Below are 14,952 nucleotides of genomic sequence, written 5' to 3' on the forward strand. Positions count from 1 at the left end.
GAGCGGAGGGGGCGGCGGCGATCTGCAGGGCACAAGCAGGTAGGCAGTGTCTACCCACTATTTTCACAGCTAAGAAGTTGGGCCCCAGATACCAGGACACTTTTTGCAGCGCCTGCACCGTTGACTGCTTTCCACCAAGCAACATTCAGGTGATGGAGGCGCTTTTTAAAATGTATTTTTCCCCTCCAGCTGGGCCCAAAACAAAGGGCTGCTTTAAAGGCCAGCAGCTCTCCTTGTTGCGAGCAAAATCCTGTCTGGGAGCCATCTGCAGCCTCACACCAGGTGCTAGAGCAGTCGAGGGGAAACAAACACATGCAGCGTCTTACTGCTTCCCAAACAAGAGAAACTACGACTTGGAAGGAAGGTTTCGGCTTTGTTCAATCCCAGGATAAAAGAGCATGCAATGTCAGCTGTATTAGACTGTGTGTGTATTGACACGAATAGCCATTTAAATACCCATTTTGTTTATTTCTTTTCCAGATGCCACTTTCTGTGATGTCACTTCCTGTGATACCACGTGACATCACGCACATTGATGTCACACGTCGTGATGTCACTCGCATACGGTCTAACTAAGTTAGTCCCCTCACTTTTAAATACAATGTGCCCTGGCCAACAGGTCTAAGGGTTGATAGAGGGAAGTGGGGGAGACAAGGAAGCCCCACTCCTTACCCTCCCCAGGGGACCTGGGAGCAAAACAGAGAACTGGGGCTTCGCCATTCAGGGAGTCAAAGGGAGGCCCCGGATACAGGTGGACTGCCTCAGATCACACTCTGAGGCTGCGGATAACCGGGGAGCCTCGGGCCACACTCTGCAGCCACGGACTGCCCTGGGGGTGACCCCCTGCCACCCTACCCAACCCCTGGTATTTCCATGGAGTCAGACACCGGCCGTGAGAGGGAAGAAAGAGACCAAAATGCAGCCTGTGGGAAAGGACGCCTTGCTTACACCAAGAAAAGAGGCATGCTAAGTGTTTTTCTCACAATAAAACCACACACGACTGGGCCTTCATCTACAAACCAAGGGTCTCTGATGCTTTTAATACCGCATGCTCTGCCCTTTCACCATTTTGTATAAAAGTGTCATTTGCCGAACCTTTCCAGGTTGTGTGAGAGGTCACCTGCAGCGTAAAACCTCACAAGGTGTGTGCTCGTGCACAAAACACTGACCTTTAACCTTCCATCTCCATATACTGAGAAAAGACCATAGAGTGACAGAGTGGACATTAATGTGTTTTGTTATTTGGGGCAAGTTTTATTGTATGAGTCAAAGTGAGGAGGGGGGAGGGAGAAACTAGGCTTTGGTTAAGCAGCGGGTGGAAGGCAGTTCCTTGAAGACCAGTGATCGGCAAATAGGCACACCTAGGCCGACGTAATAAACCCTTCACATCCCTAACATGGAGGAAGCGATCAAAAGGAAGAAAGGACATGTACCGAAGAAAAGTTCAGAACGAGTAAAAGGCCAGAAACATGGAGGACAGGGGCGCAACTAGGAAAGACGTGAATGAATGCCGTCCCCCAGCTGGTGCTATCAAAGAAGATCAAAAAGGAACACCAGGGCTTATTTTTGATCGTCACAGCTCCTCAGTGACTCAGACCAACGTTCTCCAAAGCCGGTCCAGGACGCCCGGATCCATGTCAGCTTTTTAAGATAACTACATGTATCTAAATGGAGATGATATACAAAAAATCAGGCACGGATCTAGCCCACCAGGACCGACTTTGGAGAACCTTGACTTAGAGCAAAGGTCAACTGGCTGTAAAGTTCCACATGTTTCCCATCACTGAGGCTCTTAGCATCAACTAAAAGGCAGATGAGGAACCAACGGCATGACAGGAGGTCGACTATGAGATGTCATCGGGGATATGAGATATCACTTCGCAATCCCTACTATTTTGGCAATTGACACCTATTCTTAGCTAGACACTGTTATGACTCAAAGGGGACGAGTTGACGACCATGGCGTAGGTGTGGTCCACGACCACTGATGTAAGCTTGTATTTCTGCACAGTGGAGTCTTACCCAGTATAGGGCAGATCCTAAAGAAAGGGAATTGGGTAGAGCTACGTGGAAGAACGGTTGGACCACCAGTAGACAAAGGTCTAGGAATCATGTCTCACGGGGTCCCTACAAAAGGCTGTAGCAGCCAGGATGGCAAATCGGTCTGATTTATGAGCCACCAAACAAAAAGCAGCACACACCATCTTAGGATCAATTTCTAGAGGACTTGGAAAACGCTCAAAGATCTTTCTGCACAAATGATTTATTCCAGCGCCCGAGAGAAAGCTGCAGAGTTTGACCAGGGCGCACAGGCCTTTCACAGTTTGTTGGCGGGAGCAGCGTTATTGGATTACCAAGGCGGCAACAGTGCGGAAGATCTGGAGAACGTGACGCGCTATGTGTAAGTAAAGGATAATTAGATCCCAAACAACACTAATTATCTCCATTAAAAGAAAAAAAACAAGTGTAAATAAACTTGGCGGGGTGACGGAGGGAAAATGCTCAGGATTGGTATGCAGAGACCGAGCGGAGGAGCTGTAACGCAGACACCCAATGTCAAAACAGAGGACGCACAGAGGCGCGCGCTGCAATGAGGCGCTCAAAACTGCCATGTTCCAATCACCCAGACAAAGGTTAATCAGGCGGAAGAGAGAGGAGGCGCAGCGGGGTACCAGGCATGGCGGCATCTCAGCTCAGAACACGTCAGAGACCAGGCAATGTTACCCTTTCAGCCTGATGCTTTAACAATGGGACCCCAGGTCCTATAACAAAGAGAAAACTGTTAACACCGCCAGGGAATCGCCCTGGCAACGATAGACACAACATGAGCACCACAACGGAAAGCCAATAGTACTCGCACTACCGGTGGAGCTCCCACTATTAACACCAGCAGCAGATCTACATAGCAAAAGTAACTAGAGATGCTGCAGCCACCAGGGTTGTTAAAGTGTTAGCACTATCAGTAGAACCAAATCCGCCAACCCCACCAAACTGAGCCAGCCAATAAAACCAGTCCCACCAGGGAAGTCAAAACCACTAATGTCATTAGGAGAGCCAGACAACACATCTAGGGCCACCGGGGAAGTCAAAACACCATGAGGAGAGCTCACGATATTACCACCGCCAGGTGAACTAAACAAAACAGCCAAATCCACAAACACTATCCACACAGAGTCAGCCAACCCACCGGGGAAGTCAGAGCCACAAACACCACCACGAGAGCCAAGACCACAAACACCGACGGGGAAGTCAAAGCCACTGCCAACACCAGGGGAACCAGCCAACAGCACTAGCGAAGCCAAAACCATGCGAGTCAGAAACACTAAAACCAACACGGGAACCCACACCACTGGTGCTGCCAAGGGATTCAACTCCAGGAGCACGTCCAGGGGAGCTTGTGTTCTTAACGCCAGGGTAACGGTCCATGTGGGCAAGAAGAGATGCCAGCAGGGAAATCAAAGTCACCAGCACTCCAAAAAGAGTTGATGTCAATAGCACTGCCAGGGGAGTCCCGTCCCTAGCACTCCGGTTGGGGTGGTAGGATAAAGGGGGGGCAAAGGCTACTACCACTACCACGGGGACCAGGGTTACTAACATACCAAAAGGTGTTGAAGTTATGAGCAAAGCACCAGTAGCAGCAGCAAATACAAGGCTATTACCCCCAGCAAGGGAGTATAAGCTAATCACCCCACATTAGAAATATGAATGACTAATATACCAAGTCTAAGGTACCATCAGTGCCAGCCAACATCAGGCTGATACGCCAACCCAAGTGGTAGAGTCTGAGTTAACACCAGAGGAGCATAAAACACCTACACAACCAGTGATGCATCAGAGGCGGGTGAGAAACCACAAGCAGCCTAGCAGCCGTAGATACCAATAGAGGTACCTGAAGTGCCATTCAGCACTAGTGGAACTCAAGTCTAGCTGAAGAACCTGAGCAGCATCAGAGCAGGCTGTGTTACCACTAGCATTAGGGGAGCCACTTCCAGGGGAGCTTGAGGTGGCATCAGAGGAGCTGGAGTGTCACTAGCAGTAGACAGGCCTATAGCTACTGCTAGAGGAGCCGGAGGAAGTATCTGAGCAGCCAGCGGTATCACCAGAACCAGGAAAAAGATAATTCCCACAGGAGCCCAATATACCACCGGTACAAACCAACTCAAAATACCATCAACAGCAGTGGTATTCAAGACAACATCATCACCATCAGTAAAACACAACCATGAACACTCAAGGTACCATCAATCATGAATACCTGATGCATTATCAACACCAGCAGGATCTCAAAGTACAACATTAGCACTGCAGCAAAATGTGATTCCCCCAATACACAGAGCATGAACTGCAATATCAGAACAATCTCCAGTATTAATATAATACATTTGGTCAGGAGCAGAATAATTAACAACTATCTTTGGATGCTAAATGTACTGAAGTCGAACGGGGACAGCGAGGACACCAGAAAATCATTGGTAGCTAGATGAATCGCCATTCACTTCAGAGATGGCAACCAACCCGGAATGCAATGTGTGCTATCAATTTCAGGCATTCCTGATAAGTCATATCTGCAGAGATTTAAGGAAGTCAAGAAGATGCCAGTGCCGGTAACAAGACGAGAATCTATTGGAACCAACAGCGCATCCAATGATCATAGAGCAGCAAAGGAACCAGTACTACTCTCACCACCAAGGGCAATGGAAAGCCCATTCTGGCAATGGGAGCAGAGGGGAGAGTGCTGGACAGTCTCAGTGATTGTGTTATGACCCATACACGCTGCTAGTGTTTATGACTCTATACAGTCAAGCTCCTTGATGTACCCAGAAGCAATACACGGCACTACATATACTCTGTCTCGGTAGTGCAGCGGAGCGCCATATACCGCTGGGCACAGGTTGTGGAAAGCATGCCAGACATTCAGTCCTTCTATGCAGGAGAGTGCAGCATTATGACTGCATGACCACATGGAATTGACTGTTTCCCACCCTGCTGCTCAGACATCACCCAGAAACCAAATCAAACTCACCTAAAAGATAAGAAAGACGAGAGAATAACATCACTCAGCAGAAGTAAAGTAGATCAATGGGTTCACCCTCACTGCACAAGGCAGATAAACAATGACTGTCCGTGCCACTGGTGCAAGAGACAGGGCAGTCGCACAGCTCCCATACACAATAATACGCATAGTGATGACCGGGCAGAGAGGAGCATATAACTAGGATTACTCAAAATATCATCAGTGTTGGTGCTGCAAGAAACACCATTGGTCCTGGGGGTGAGATGAACCCTCGAAGTGCCTTCAGAGCAGGCAGCACTCTAAAGAAAACAGCATCTTTGGGACGTTCCAGCTAAGGTGATCACATTATGATATGACTGGCAGGCACATTTGGTATAACAGAGCCACCATTTCGAGGTACTCTGATGATGATGTGTGCAGAATACTTTTCAAAAATCTTATAGCTCTTCCTGGAGGAACATATTTTTCGTGAGCAGAAAAAAACCCTACCCAGACCCCAGAAATGCTCGTAAACTGGCACAGGTAGTCAGGAATATAAGATGTCCAGGATACCTGGTGGTGCAGAAAGACATACAAAGGTCCCCTCAACAAACAGGCTAACATATATCGCAAACATACGAAGAGGTAACACATGTAAAACATATATAAGATTTCACATATAGATACATTAAATGTCACAGAATGTGTACATTGACAATGTGTTTGTTATAAAACCCTCAGTTCTGATAAGGAACTGTATCCAAAACCTGTCAATGATCCTTGGTACAAATAGTAGTGCTTGTGAGGGTGTTTCACCTCATACTTTTCCAAAATAACTGTAAGTGAATTCTGCTCTTACGAATAGGACCATGAAAAGCTTCTCAAAGAGCACAACAGTGTTCATGGAACTCATCCACGTCTATAGGGAATGGGTTACCTATAGTCAGATCTGGACATTTCAAAAGAGGATATTTACGCCCCTAAAAGAAAAGATTGACAAAGGTGTAAGCCCAACGAGGTGGCGTGAGCTACTATGGAGACGAAGCTTCGGGTACAAAGAGGTCCAGTACTACATCGGCTCCTAGCCCTCCTTCGTGATGTCCTCCAAAGGGATGCCAAATACAGGGGTAAACAGCGTTTACAACGCAACTTTTACAACGCAGTACCTTTACCACGCAACTTTTACAACGAAAGTCGTTACAACGACTTGCGCTGGGGGGCGCTCTAGGATAGGGAATAGTTAATTTACTATCCAAAACCTTCCCTACTATCCACGGGGACTGGAGTTGGAATAGTAAATTAAACTATTCACTATCCAGCACCCCCCAACGCAAGTCGTTGTAACGACTTGCGTTGTAAAAGTTGTGTGGTAAAGGCATGCGTTGTAAAAGCATGCGTGGTAACGACATACATCCAATACAGGCATTGACTTACTTCCACAGTGTGATCCCCTGGAAGAGGAGGAAAGGGCCTTGGTGGGGGTGGGCTCTTGAGAGTTGGCATGGCTTTGGAGCTCCAAAATTGCTTGAGCAGCCACTAAGAAGAGGCCAGCGCTTCAGCACATGGCCCACCAGTGAGAGGACCACAAGGAAAGGCCCTGGTGGCAGCTTCTTATGTCCTATGAAGACTGAAAACCCGGCGTAGATGTTGTGAATATGGGGCATCCACCATTGAGCTGCAAACCCATTCCATTTAATGGATTCCACAACCTTACTGTGCACAATGTGAATGTCTCTTCACCTGGAGACCGTGGGACAAGTGCGGACACTGAATGATACATGGCGGTAGAGTGAGAATTGGCAGCTATGCACATACGCAGTCGGATCAAGCAAGGAAATTTGCACAGGAGAGGCGATGTGATGTACAACAGCCTTCCTGAACCAGGCATGGAGCTAGAAGTGAGGAAAGAGATAATCGCTGTGGTGGGAACACAAAATATCCTTGCCGAATACATGCTACCGGCTTCACAGCACTAGAAGAGCGGCCCATACAGCATTTTGAACAGGCTGCTTCCTCCAACGTATATGAAATAAATTTACAGAAGGCAGAAGGTCTGTAAAATGACTCAGTAAAGAGGTCAGAGATTTGACTCTATTTCTGCTTTGTGTTGCAAACTCCGACCACTCCTGGTCACCATCTCAAGAGGAACTGGTTATTAGCTAGTTCCAGCTATCACAATTCCAGTGATTTTCAGAGGGCCCTGGTGCCACCCTGTGGTCATGTGTGGTAGCGCTGCAAGGCAGGCACCTAGAACAGTCATTCTGTAGCACCAGCACTGTCTGCAAATGTCCACCCAAGAGTTTAAAAACTGGTGTGAGATCCCAGATGGGGTTCAATCTCCCGGTGCACTATCTTAGGCGTCACCTTGGATGCATTACCTGGGCTTCGATTCTTTCTCGGAACAGAGATGCTAAAGTCATCTCTCTGAGACTAGTAAGCACATCATGGGTCCTATTTTGTTAACAGCAGAGGCAGGAGCTACACAAATGTGTTTCTACAAATATTGACAAGACCAGGCTAAGCCTATCATCTGTGCTTCATAAACGGAATAAAATGTTTTTCGTGTCTGAAGAGCACCAGGTTACGGGATCATCTAGGGAGGGATGTATGACGGTACAACGCGGTATAAAACACCGCAGACCATCACAACGCAGGTTTTAAAACGCAAGTCGTTACCACGACTTGCGCTGTAGGGTGCTGGGCTTAGGAATAGTAAGATTTACTATTCCAACACCAGCCTACGTACAGTAGGGAAGGTGCTGGAATAGTAAATCTACTATTCCTTAGCCTAGAGCGCCCTCCAGCGCAAGTCGTGATAACGACTTGCGTTGTGAAACCCGCGTTGTAATGGCACTGCGGTGTCATTACCGCATTGTAAAGGATGTTCCCCTCTAGGGAGAGAGGTAGATCCCCTCCCTTCTGCGGAGAACCAGCAAAATAGCATTAGTGTTGGTAAAGGTCCGGGTGTCGATTAAAGGATGTGAGTGCATCACCGGCTGATGTGCTGAGGGTTCAAATATTTCATAGTTCATTCAGTGCATAAGATCATGCTGTGGTTTCTGAACATAAATCTGATCCAGGCATGCCACTGCAATGTTGGACACCTCTCTACACTGGGTATTATCTGCTCAAAAGATGGCGAATACTCAAAACACAGACCAATGCTGACACGGGAAGCAGGCATCATATAACAGAAGATGATACCGCCCAGTTTCAGGCAAATGCAATCACCAGAGCCAGCTGCTGAAACATAGTAAATGAATGGGTTCCATGCAAGCGAAGGCCACATTGACGGCTGCGATGTTTAAAAGCCAGAGGCACGAAAGACTTTGACCATCCAGTTCCATGAGAACAGTCAGAGCCGATGGCTATAGTAGTAAATTTGGTTGCCATCAATATTTGGACTCTATGATAATGGATGAAGCGATGTTTACCACAGTGCCTGGATCTTCTCTCAGCAGCCCAGTCCATTTCATTTCCTTTATTTTCAGTGATCTAACTCTCTTGCCATGTGCTAAGCAATATCCTAAGATTAGGCTCTGCAAACAGCACGGCCATCTTTGAATTGTGATTTTGGCATGGACTGCCATCAATTCTGTTAGAAGTTTTTGGAACCACAGTAGCAAAACTATAGAATTCCTCCCAAAATAACTCGTGTTGGCTAAGTTATTGATAGATATACTAAATATTGATAATCTATGGCGCTGCCAGTTTTTGGTTAAAATAATACCACATAAAGTACAATCAGCTATCTAACATAGGATTTAAAATAGATCAGAGAGATCAGAGTAAAAACAAATGTATCACTGTTTTGAAATTATTTTCATATAGTGAATTAACATTATGTGCTTAAGATCATCAATGCTTGGGGGCCGCCTTTCAAGATAGTCCCCACTGTCAACTCTTCCTTACTTCTCCATTCTCCATTGATCTTTATAAAAGAAAGCGAGCAAGTTTGTGTTTACTTGTCTAAGCATGGGTGAAGCCTTCGTGCAAAGTACTGTGGGACACCCAAAATATGCGCACAAGTGGAGATCTGGACAATCTTCTACCATGGGAGCTAGGATACGTACAATTTGAGAGCCAACAGCAGCAGTAAAGCTCACATCAACTTTATTGAAATAAGGAATAATACATTGTTTTCTGATCTAAAACGATTATGTTTGGACCACCTCATATTATTCATTTTTAAGAAAATCCTCATTATAAGCAAACTTGATCAATTATCCAGGCTAGATTTAAAATGAACAAAGATGCATCTCCTAAAGCCTATTTACTGCATACGTTATCACTGTAAAAAATACTCTGATAACAGCAATTGGAAATTTGTGCTTCCAGATCCACTGTCGACCCACATTAAAATGATGTGTCCATGAACACCGCTTATTCCAAATCAGCTATGCAAAATCCAGCAGGCCTCCTGCGGATCAGTGTGTGGGTTGTGCAGTTAATACCAGAGCTCCCTGTGCTCAGAGAACAGCCCCAGGGTCCTCATCGCAAGCAGCAGAATTCAGGGGTTTATATTTTTGGACAAAATGTTAGAGACTGCCATACTGAGTGGAACAAACATATACAGCAACATAAAACAAAGAGAGATTCGTACAAAGACATGAGCACACATGTGGATAGAGACAGGAAGAGAAAGAGCACTCACAGCCTTTGGCTTGTATGGCGGCTGAACTTCTTTGTTCGTAAGTTTTTCCCAGTCGATAAATCGGAAGAACGCGTGCTCCTTGATGTCCCGCTCGCCTTCTGGGCCGCAGCCCAGCCGCTTACCAGGGTGCTTGGTCATGAGCTGCAAGGGCAAAAGATGGAGAAGACATCATTGTATAAGGTACGAGTCAAGTCGTCTGTAAAAGTTGACGTTTGGTAGACCATCCAAGAAGGGATGCCCAGTCCATGATACTTGGGTAGCAGTGAAGGCAGGAATAAGTAATTGGGAAATTAGATGCGAAGGATATGAGTCCTTCACAAGCAATAGGTCCACAATTGTCTTATTACTGGGAACCAAGTACCCACTGTAGCACTTGACTCTCTTATGGTAGCGAAGCAGAGCAGTCCAAGGCCTTCTCCGGGAAGGTATTGTGTGGTTGCATTCTGCATTAGCTGGTACACAACAACAACAATCAATAAATGATTGCTCAGTTGTTGTTTTAACCCCTTCCGTGCTGCCGTCGGCCATTGGTTGACGGCAGCACTACCTCCCCAGTGCTGTCGTCGGCCAATGGCCGACGCGGCCCTGCCCGTTTTTCGCAATTGCCGCACTGGCAAACGGGTTAAAAAGGAAGAGTACATTTATTACACACACACTCACACACACTATGAAAAGTTATGTATTAACTATTGCAGTACTATATCGACAAGATGTACGACACACGTATGTCACATTGGGATCAATGTTGGAAACGAGGATTCATTATCTGGCCTGTATTGCTTTGTGAAATGTGACATGTCCTAATAAGATCAGACTATATGTGGTGCTCTACCCCATGATGTACTGTAATGAAAAATTCTAATAAAAGTATGTTGGAGAAAAAAAAAACACACTAACACACACTATGAAAAGTTATGCATTAGATTACAAATATGTACATTAGGTAGATGGAAATATCTTTGGTGACACCCTCATGTAATAGTACACCCTTAGTGGGTCATGACCCCATAATCACGATACCCCCGCACCTATGCCAGATGCAACATTATAAAGGGGTGCTGGAATTTATAAGGCAGGCCAATTGCCTTTGTTGAGAGGTCACCACATCAAATTATAAAGCAGGCCAATTGGCTTTGTCAAGGAGTCACCCAATCAATATCTAAGAAAGGTATATTGGCCTGGGGGAGGGAACACCACATTAGTAAATTAGTCACATATTATGATTTACAACTAAAACCCAATTGAATCAATAACCATACGGCGACACATTCATTATTGATACAAGCGCTGCAACATCCATCAACAATATTGTTAATAAAATATTTAGAGTCATAAACAACCACCGACATGTGTCAGAGTCCTTCTTTTGCGCTACTCGGGCGCCATGACGTTGCCGTAGAACCAACCGAGAGAGGTCCATGCACTCTGGAGCCCAAGAGCAAAAGCTGCAGCTCCCAGAGTGCTCGAAAACATCATAAACCTTTCCTGAGGTCCGGTTCTTTACGCCCCAGTAGACATAAGACCACCCTCACAACACTCAGAAAATATGCTGGATGTGCCCCTGCCCAGATTGAGGCATAACATCAAGAAGAATATGTAAATAAATAGTTTGCATGGAATTATGGGCAGGGCCGGACTGGCCGTAGCGGGCACCGGGCGTTTCCCCAGTGGGCTGCTAGGGTGGGGGCCGGGTTTAGATCCCTGGGGGGCCGGTTTTGTTAAAGGGGCTCGGTTTTGCAATGTGCAATACCAGCCCCCAGCAACAAAAGCGGCACAAAGCTTCCCACTTGCAACCCCTCCGCTCCCAGGGCTAGCCGAGCTCTGTGCCAGGGCCGGTTTTGGTTCCCAGTCCAGCATGGACTTATGGTCGCTCTAGGCTGAGAACAGTATAAGCGGGTCCTGCCGCTTTCATTACCTTGTTGTGGCACTACTGCACATTTCTTTTTCGTTTTGAAGGTAGGCATCACCGTCCTACCTGGGACCCAGATGCAGTGGACTATGATGGGGGTTGTGGAAGGAGTTTGCCCACCACCCCCAGACACGGGCATGGGGGGCTGGCACTGTGCTTGGCCTTGCTGCTGCTGCCTCCCTTATTATCCTGTGGGATGGATTTCCAGAATATTTTTGGTCGGGCCATGGGGAATGGGATCCCCAGGGCCAAAGTCTGGACCAGGGAGAAGGACACCACTCATTCCACTTTCCCGCTAAGATAAATAAAAAATACCATTGGGTCAAACCCTATGCCCCAAACCACCGCAGTGGTTTTAACAGACATATTAGTGGAGCCCCACATTCTCAATTTTTTCGTGTCAGTGGTCCTAGCTAAACTCCTTACAAATTAATATCTCCTGCCCCGCTGTGACTATTTTTTCCATCCTGGGCCCGTTTTGATCCTGGTGGCAAGCGCTAGGAGTATTCTCAACAGGTCTTCTGGCCTTATAAAAGGGTGCATTCTAAAGGGAGCTGAGTTTACTGGTTCCCTGCACTAGTCTTCTCCTCTGCCTGGCCGCTGGTGCTCTTCTACTGCTGATTGGGACATCTTGTGCAGCCCCTACACTATCAGCCCGCACAGCACCCTCCTGCCCGCACTCCCAGACTCTGCAGCCCCCGACTGTCTTGATGGTCACCCAGGACAGGCACTGGAGTCCAGGTCTTCCTCCAGCTGGTCCACAGGGAGCATTAGGGGTTCAACACCACTGGCACAGGAGAGACCCATCCTAGTCCTGGGGTCAGATGGAGATATGGTCCTTAGTCCATCCTGGAGGGCATCAGGTGGCTTTTCCTTCCAGCCAGCCATCCTTCCACTGCCTTCACCTCCCAGATCCAGGGTCTTCTCAACTGTCTCTTCCTTGTGCACGGTTCATTAGTGGGGGAGGAAGGCTCCAGATACCAGGCAACCATGGCCAATCCTAGGGTGCCACATCCTCCATCCACCCCTCTCTAACCCTCCTGCACAGAATTCTGGGACAATCAATCATGCTGCCGTCAAGTTTTCTCTGCAAAGTGATCCTCTGAGTGTCTTATCTCTGCTCCTAGCGGACATCAATACTATATCCCTTTCCACCAAACATTCAAAGGCAAGCCCCTCCTGAGTTGGCTCCAAAGGTCTGGGATCCCTCCTTTGTTCCGATGGGCTTGGGATGTCCCAGCCCAAGTGCAGTGTGACAAGATAATTATCCGATGTAGATTTTCCTCCCCACCCATTCTTTCCCAGGAACTGAAGCTATCACTGAAAAAGGCTCTTTTTGTGAGTTTGTGTGTGTGTGTTTGTGTGGGTGAGTGGGGTGGCGTGGGTGGCGTGGCGTGGCTGGTTCATTCTGCTGGGGAGTATAGTAATTAATTTTTGCCTGTAGGGGAGGCCACGGCCTGGTTTCTGATTATGAGCCGAGCCCAGAGAAATGTAAGCATTCCTAAAGTCCTATAAAATGTAGATTTAGTGTGTTGGGAACTGCAAAAGCAAACACAGCGTGCAGCGATAGAAGGTTTGCGGCTAGAGTTGTCACATATGGCACATGAACACAAACTATGCACGGCAAAACTATAGACCCGCCTACTTTTAGATTATCACTACTAATATTCCTTTAAACACCACTACCTTCTAAGTAACACTACTTTATCAGTATCATGTTTCTTAATCTTAGCACCATATTACTAATAATTCTTTTAATCTTGGTGATACTTTATGAACAATCATTTTAGTGTTATCCCTGCTTTATTAACACTTCTTTTAACCCTAACACTCTTTCACTAAGACTTCATTTACCCTCAGCACTGCTTTACTAACACTTTTTGAACTTAGGAATGCATTACTAACCATTCAATAATGGTAACACTGTATCACTAACACTGCTTTTTCTCTTAGCATTGCATTACAAATACTCTTTTTAATCTTAGCAATGTATTAATAACACCACTTTTGATTGTGGCACAGTATTACCAACAATCCTTTTGATCTAAATGATTTATTATTAACACTCTGGTGTTAGCAACGTATCACCCACACCCCTTTGTTCCTCATGGAAACACATTAACAATACTCTTTTAATCTTAGCACGGTGATGACAACACTAATTTATACCTAGTCAAAGTACAACTAGACACTCCTTGTAAATCAATGTTTGTAGCACTGCTCCTCAGCTTATCCCAGTATTACTAGTACTCCTCCTCAGCGTATCCAGTATTACTAGTACTCCTCCTCAGCTTATACCAGTATTACTAGTACTCCTCCTCAGCTTATCCCAGTATTACTAGTACTCCTCCTCAGCTTATCCCAGTATGACTAGTACTCCTCCTCAGCCTATCCCAGTATTACTAGTACTCCTCAGCCTATCCCAGTATTACTAGTACTCCTCAGCCTATCCCAGTATTACTAGTACTCCTCCTCAGCTTATACCAGTATTACTAGTACTCCTCAGTTTATCCCAGTATTACTAGTACTCCTCCTCAGCTTATCCCAGTATTACTAGTACTCCTCCTCAGCCTATCCCAGTATTACTAGTTCTCCTCCTCAGCCTATCCCAGTATTACTAGTACTCCTCCTCATCTTATACCAGTATTACTAGTGCTCCTCCTCAGCTTATCCCAGTATTACTAGTACTCCTCCTCAGCTTATCCCAGTATGGCTAGTACTCCTCCTCAGCCTATCCCAGTATTACTAGTACTCCTCAGCCTATCCCAGTATTACTAGTACTCCTTCTCAGCCTATCCCAGTATTACTAGTACTCCTCCTCAGCGTATACCAGTATTACTAGTACTCCTCAGTTTATACCAGTATTACTAGTACTCCTCCTCAGCTTATCCCAGTATTACTAGTACTCCTCCTCAGCCTATCCCAGTATTACTAGTACTCCTCCTCAGCCTATCCCAGTATTACTAGTAATCCTCCTCAGCTTATACCAGTATTACTAGTACTCCTCAGTTTATACCAGTATTACTAGTACTCCTCCTCAGCTTATCCCAGTATTACTAGTACTCCTCAGCCTATCCCAGCTTTACTAGTACTCCGCCTCAGCTTATACCAGTATTACTAGTACTCCTCCTCAGTTTATCCCAGTATTACTAGTACTCCTCCTCAGTCTATCCCAGTATTACTAGTACTCCTCCTCAGCTTATCCCAGTATTACTAGTACTCCTCCTCAGCCTATCCCAGTATGACTAGTACTCCTCCTCAGCCTATCCCAGTAATACTAGTACTCCTCAGCCTATCCCCGTATTACTAGTACTCCTCCTCAGCCTATCCCAGTATTACTAGTACTCCTCCTCAGCTTATACCAGTATTACTAGTACTCCTCCGTTTATACCAGTA

The 14,952-nt window shown here is 46.3% G+C and overlaps 1 protein-coding gene across 2 annotated transcripts in view; it reads right to left on the bottom strand.

Moving 5' to 3' along the window:
• PRKCB (protein kinase C beta) overlaps positions 1–14,952 on the bottom strand; it is a 1,135,405-nt gene that overhangs the window by 187,456 nt on the left and 932,997 nt on the right. For both annotated transcript variants that reach the window (XM_078664821.1, XM_078664820.1), the window contains exon 16: positions 9,648–9,788. In XM_078664821.1, the coding sequence (XP_078520947.1) occupies positions 9,648–9,788 (141 nt within the window). The remainder of the gene's footprint in view (positions 1–9,647; positions 9,789–14,952) is intronic.

Source organism: Lissotriton helveticus, chromosome 10 (genome assembly GCF_964261635.1).
Source record: "Lissotriton helveticus chromosome 10, aLisHel1.1, whole genome shotgun sequence".
NCBI classification, from domain to species: Eukaryota; Metazoa; Chordata; class Amphibia; order Caudata; family Salamandridae; genus Lissotriton; species Lissotriton helveticus.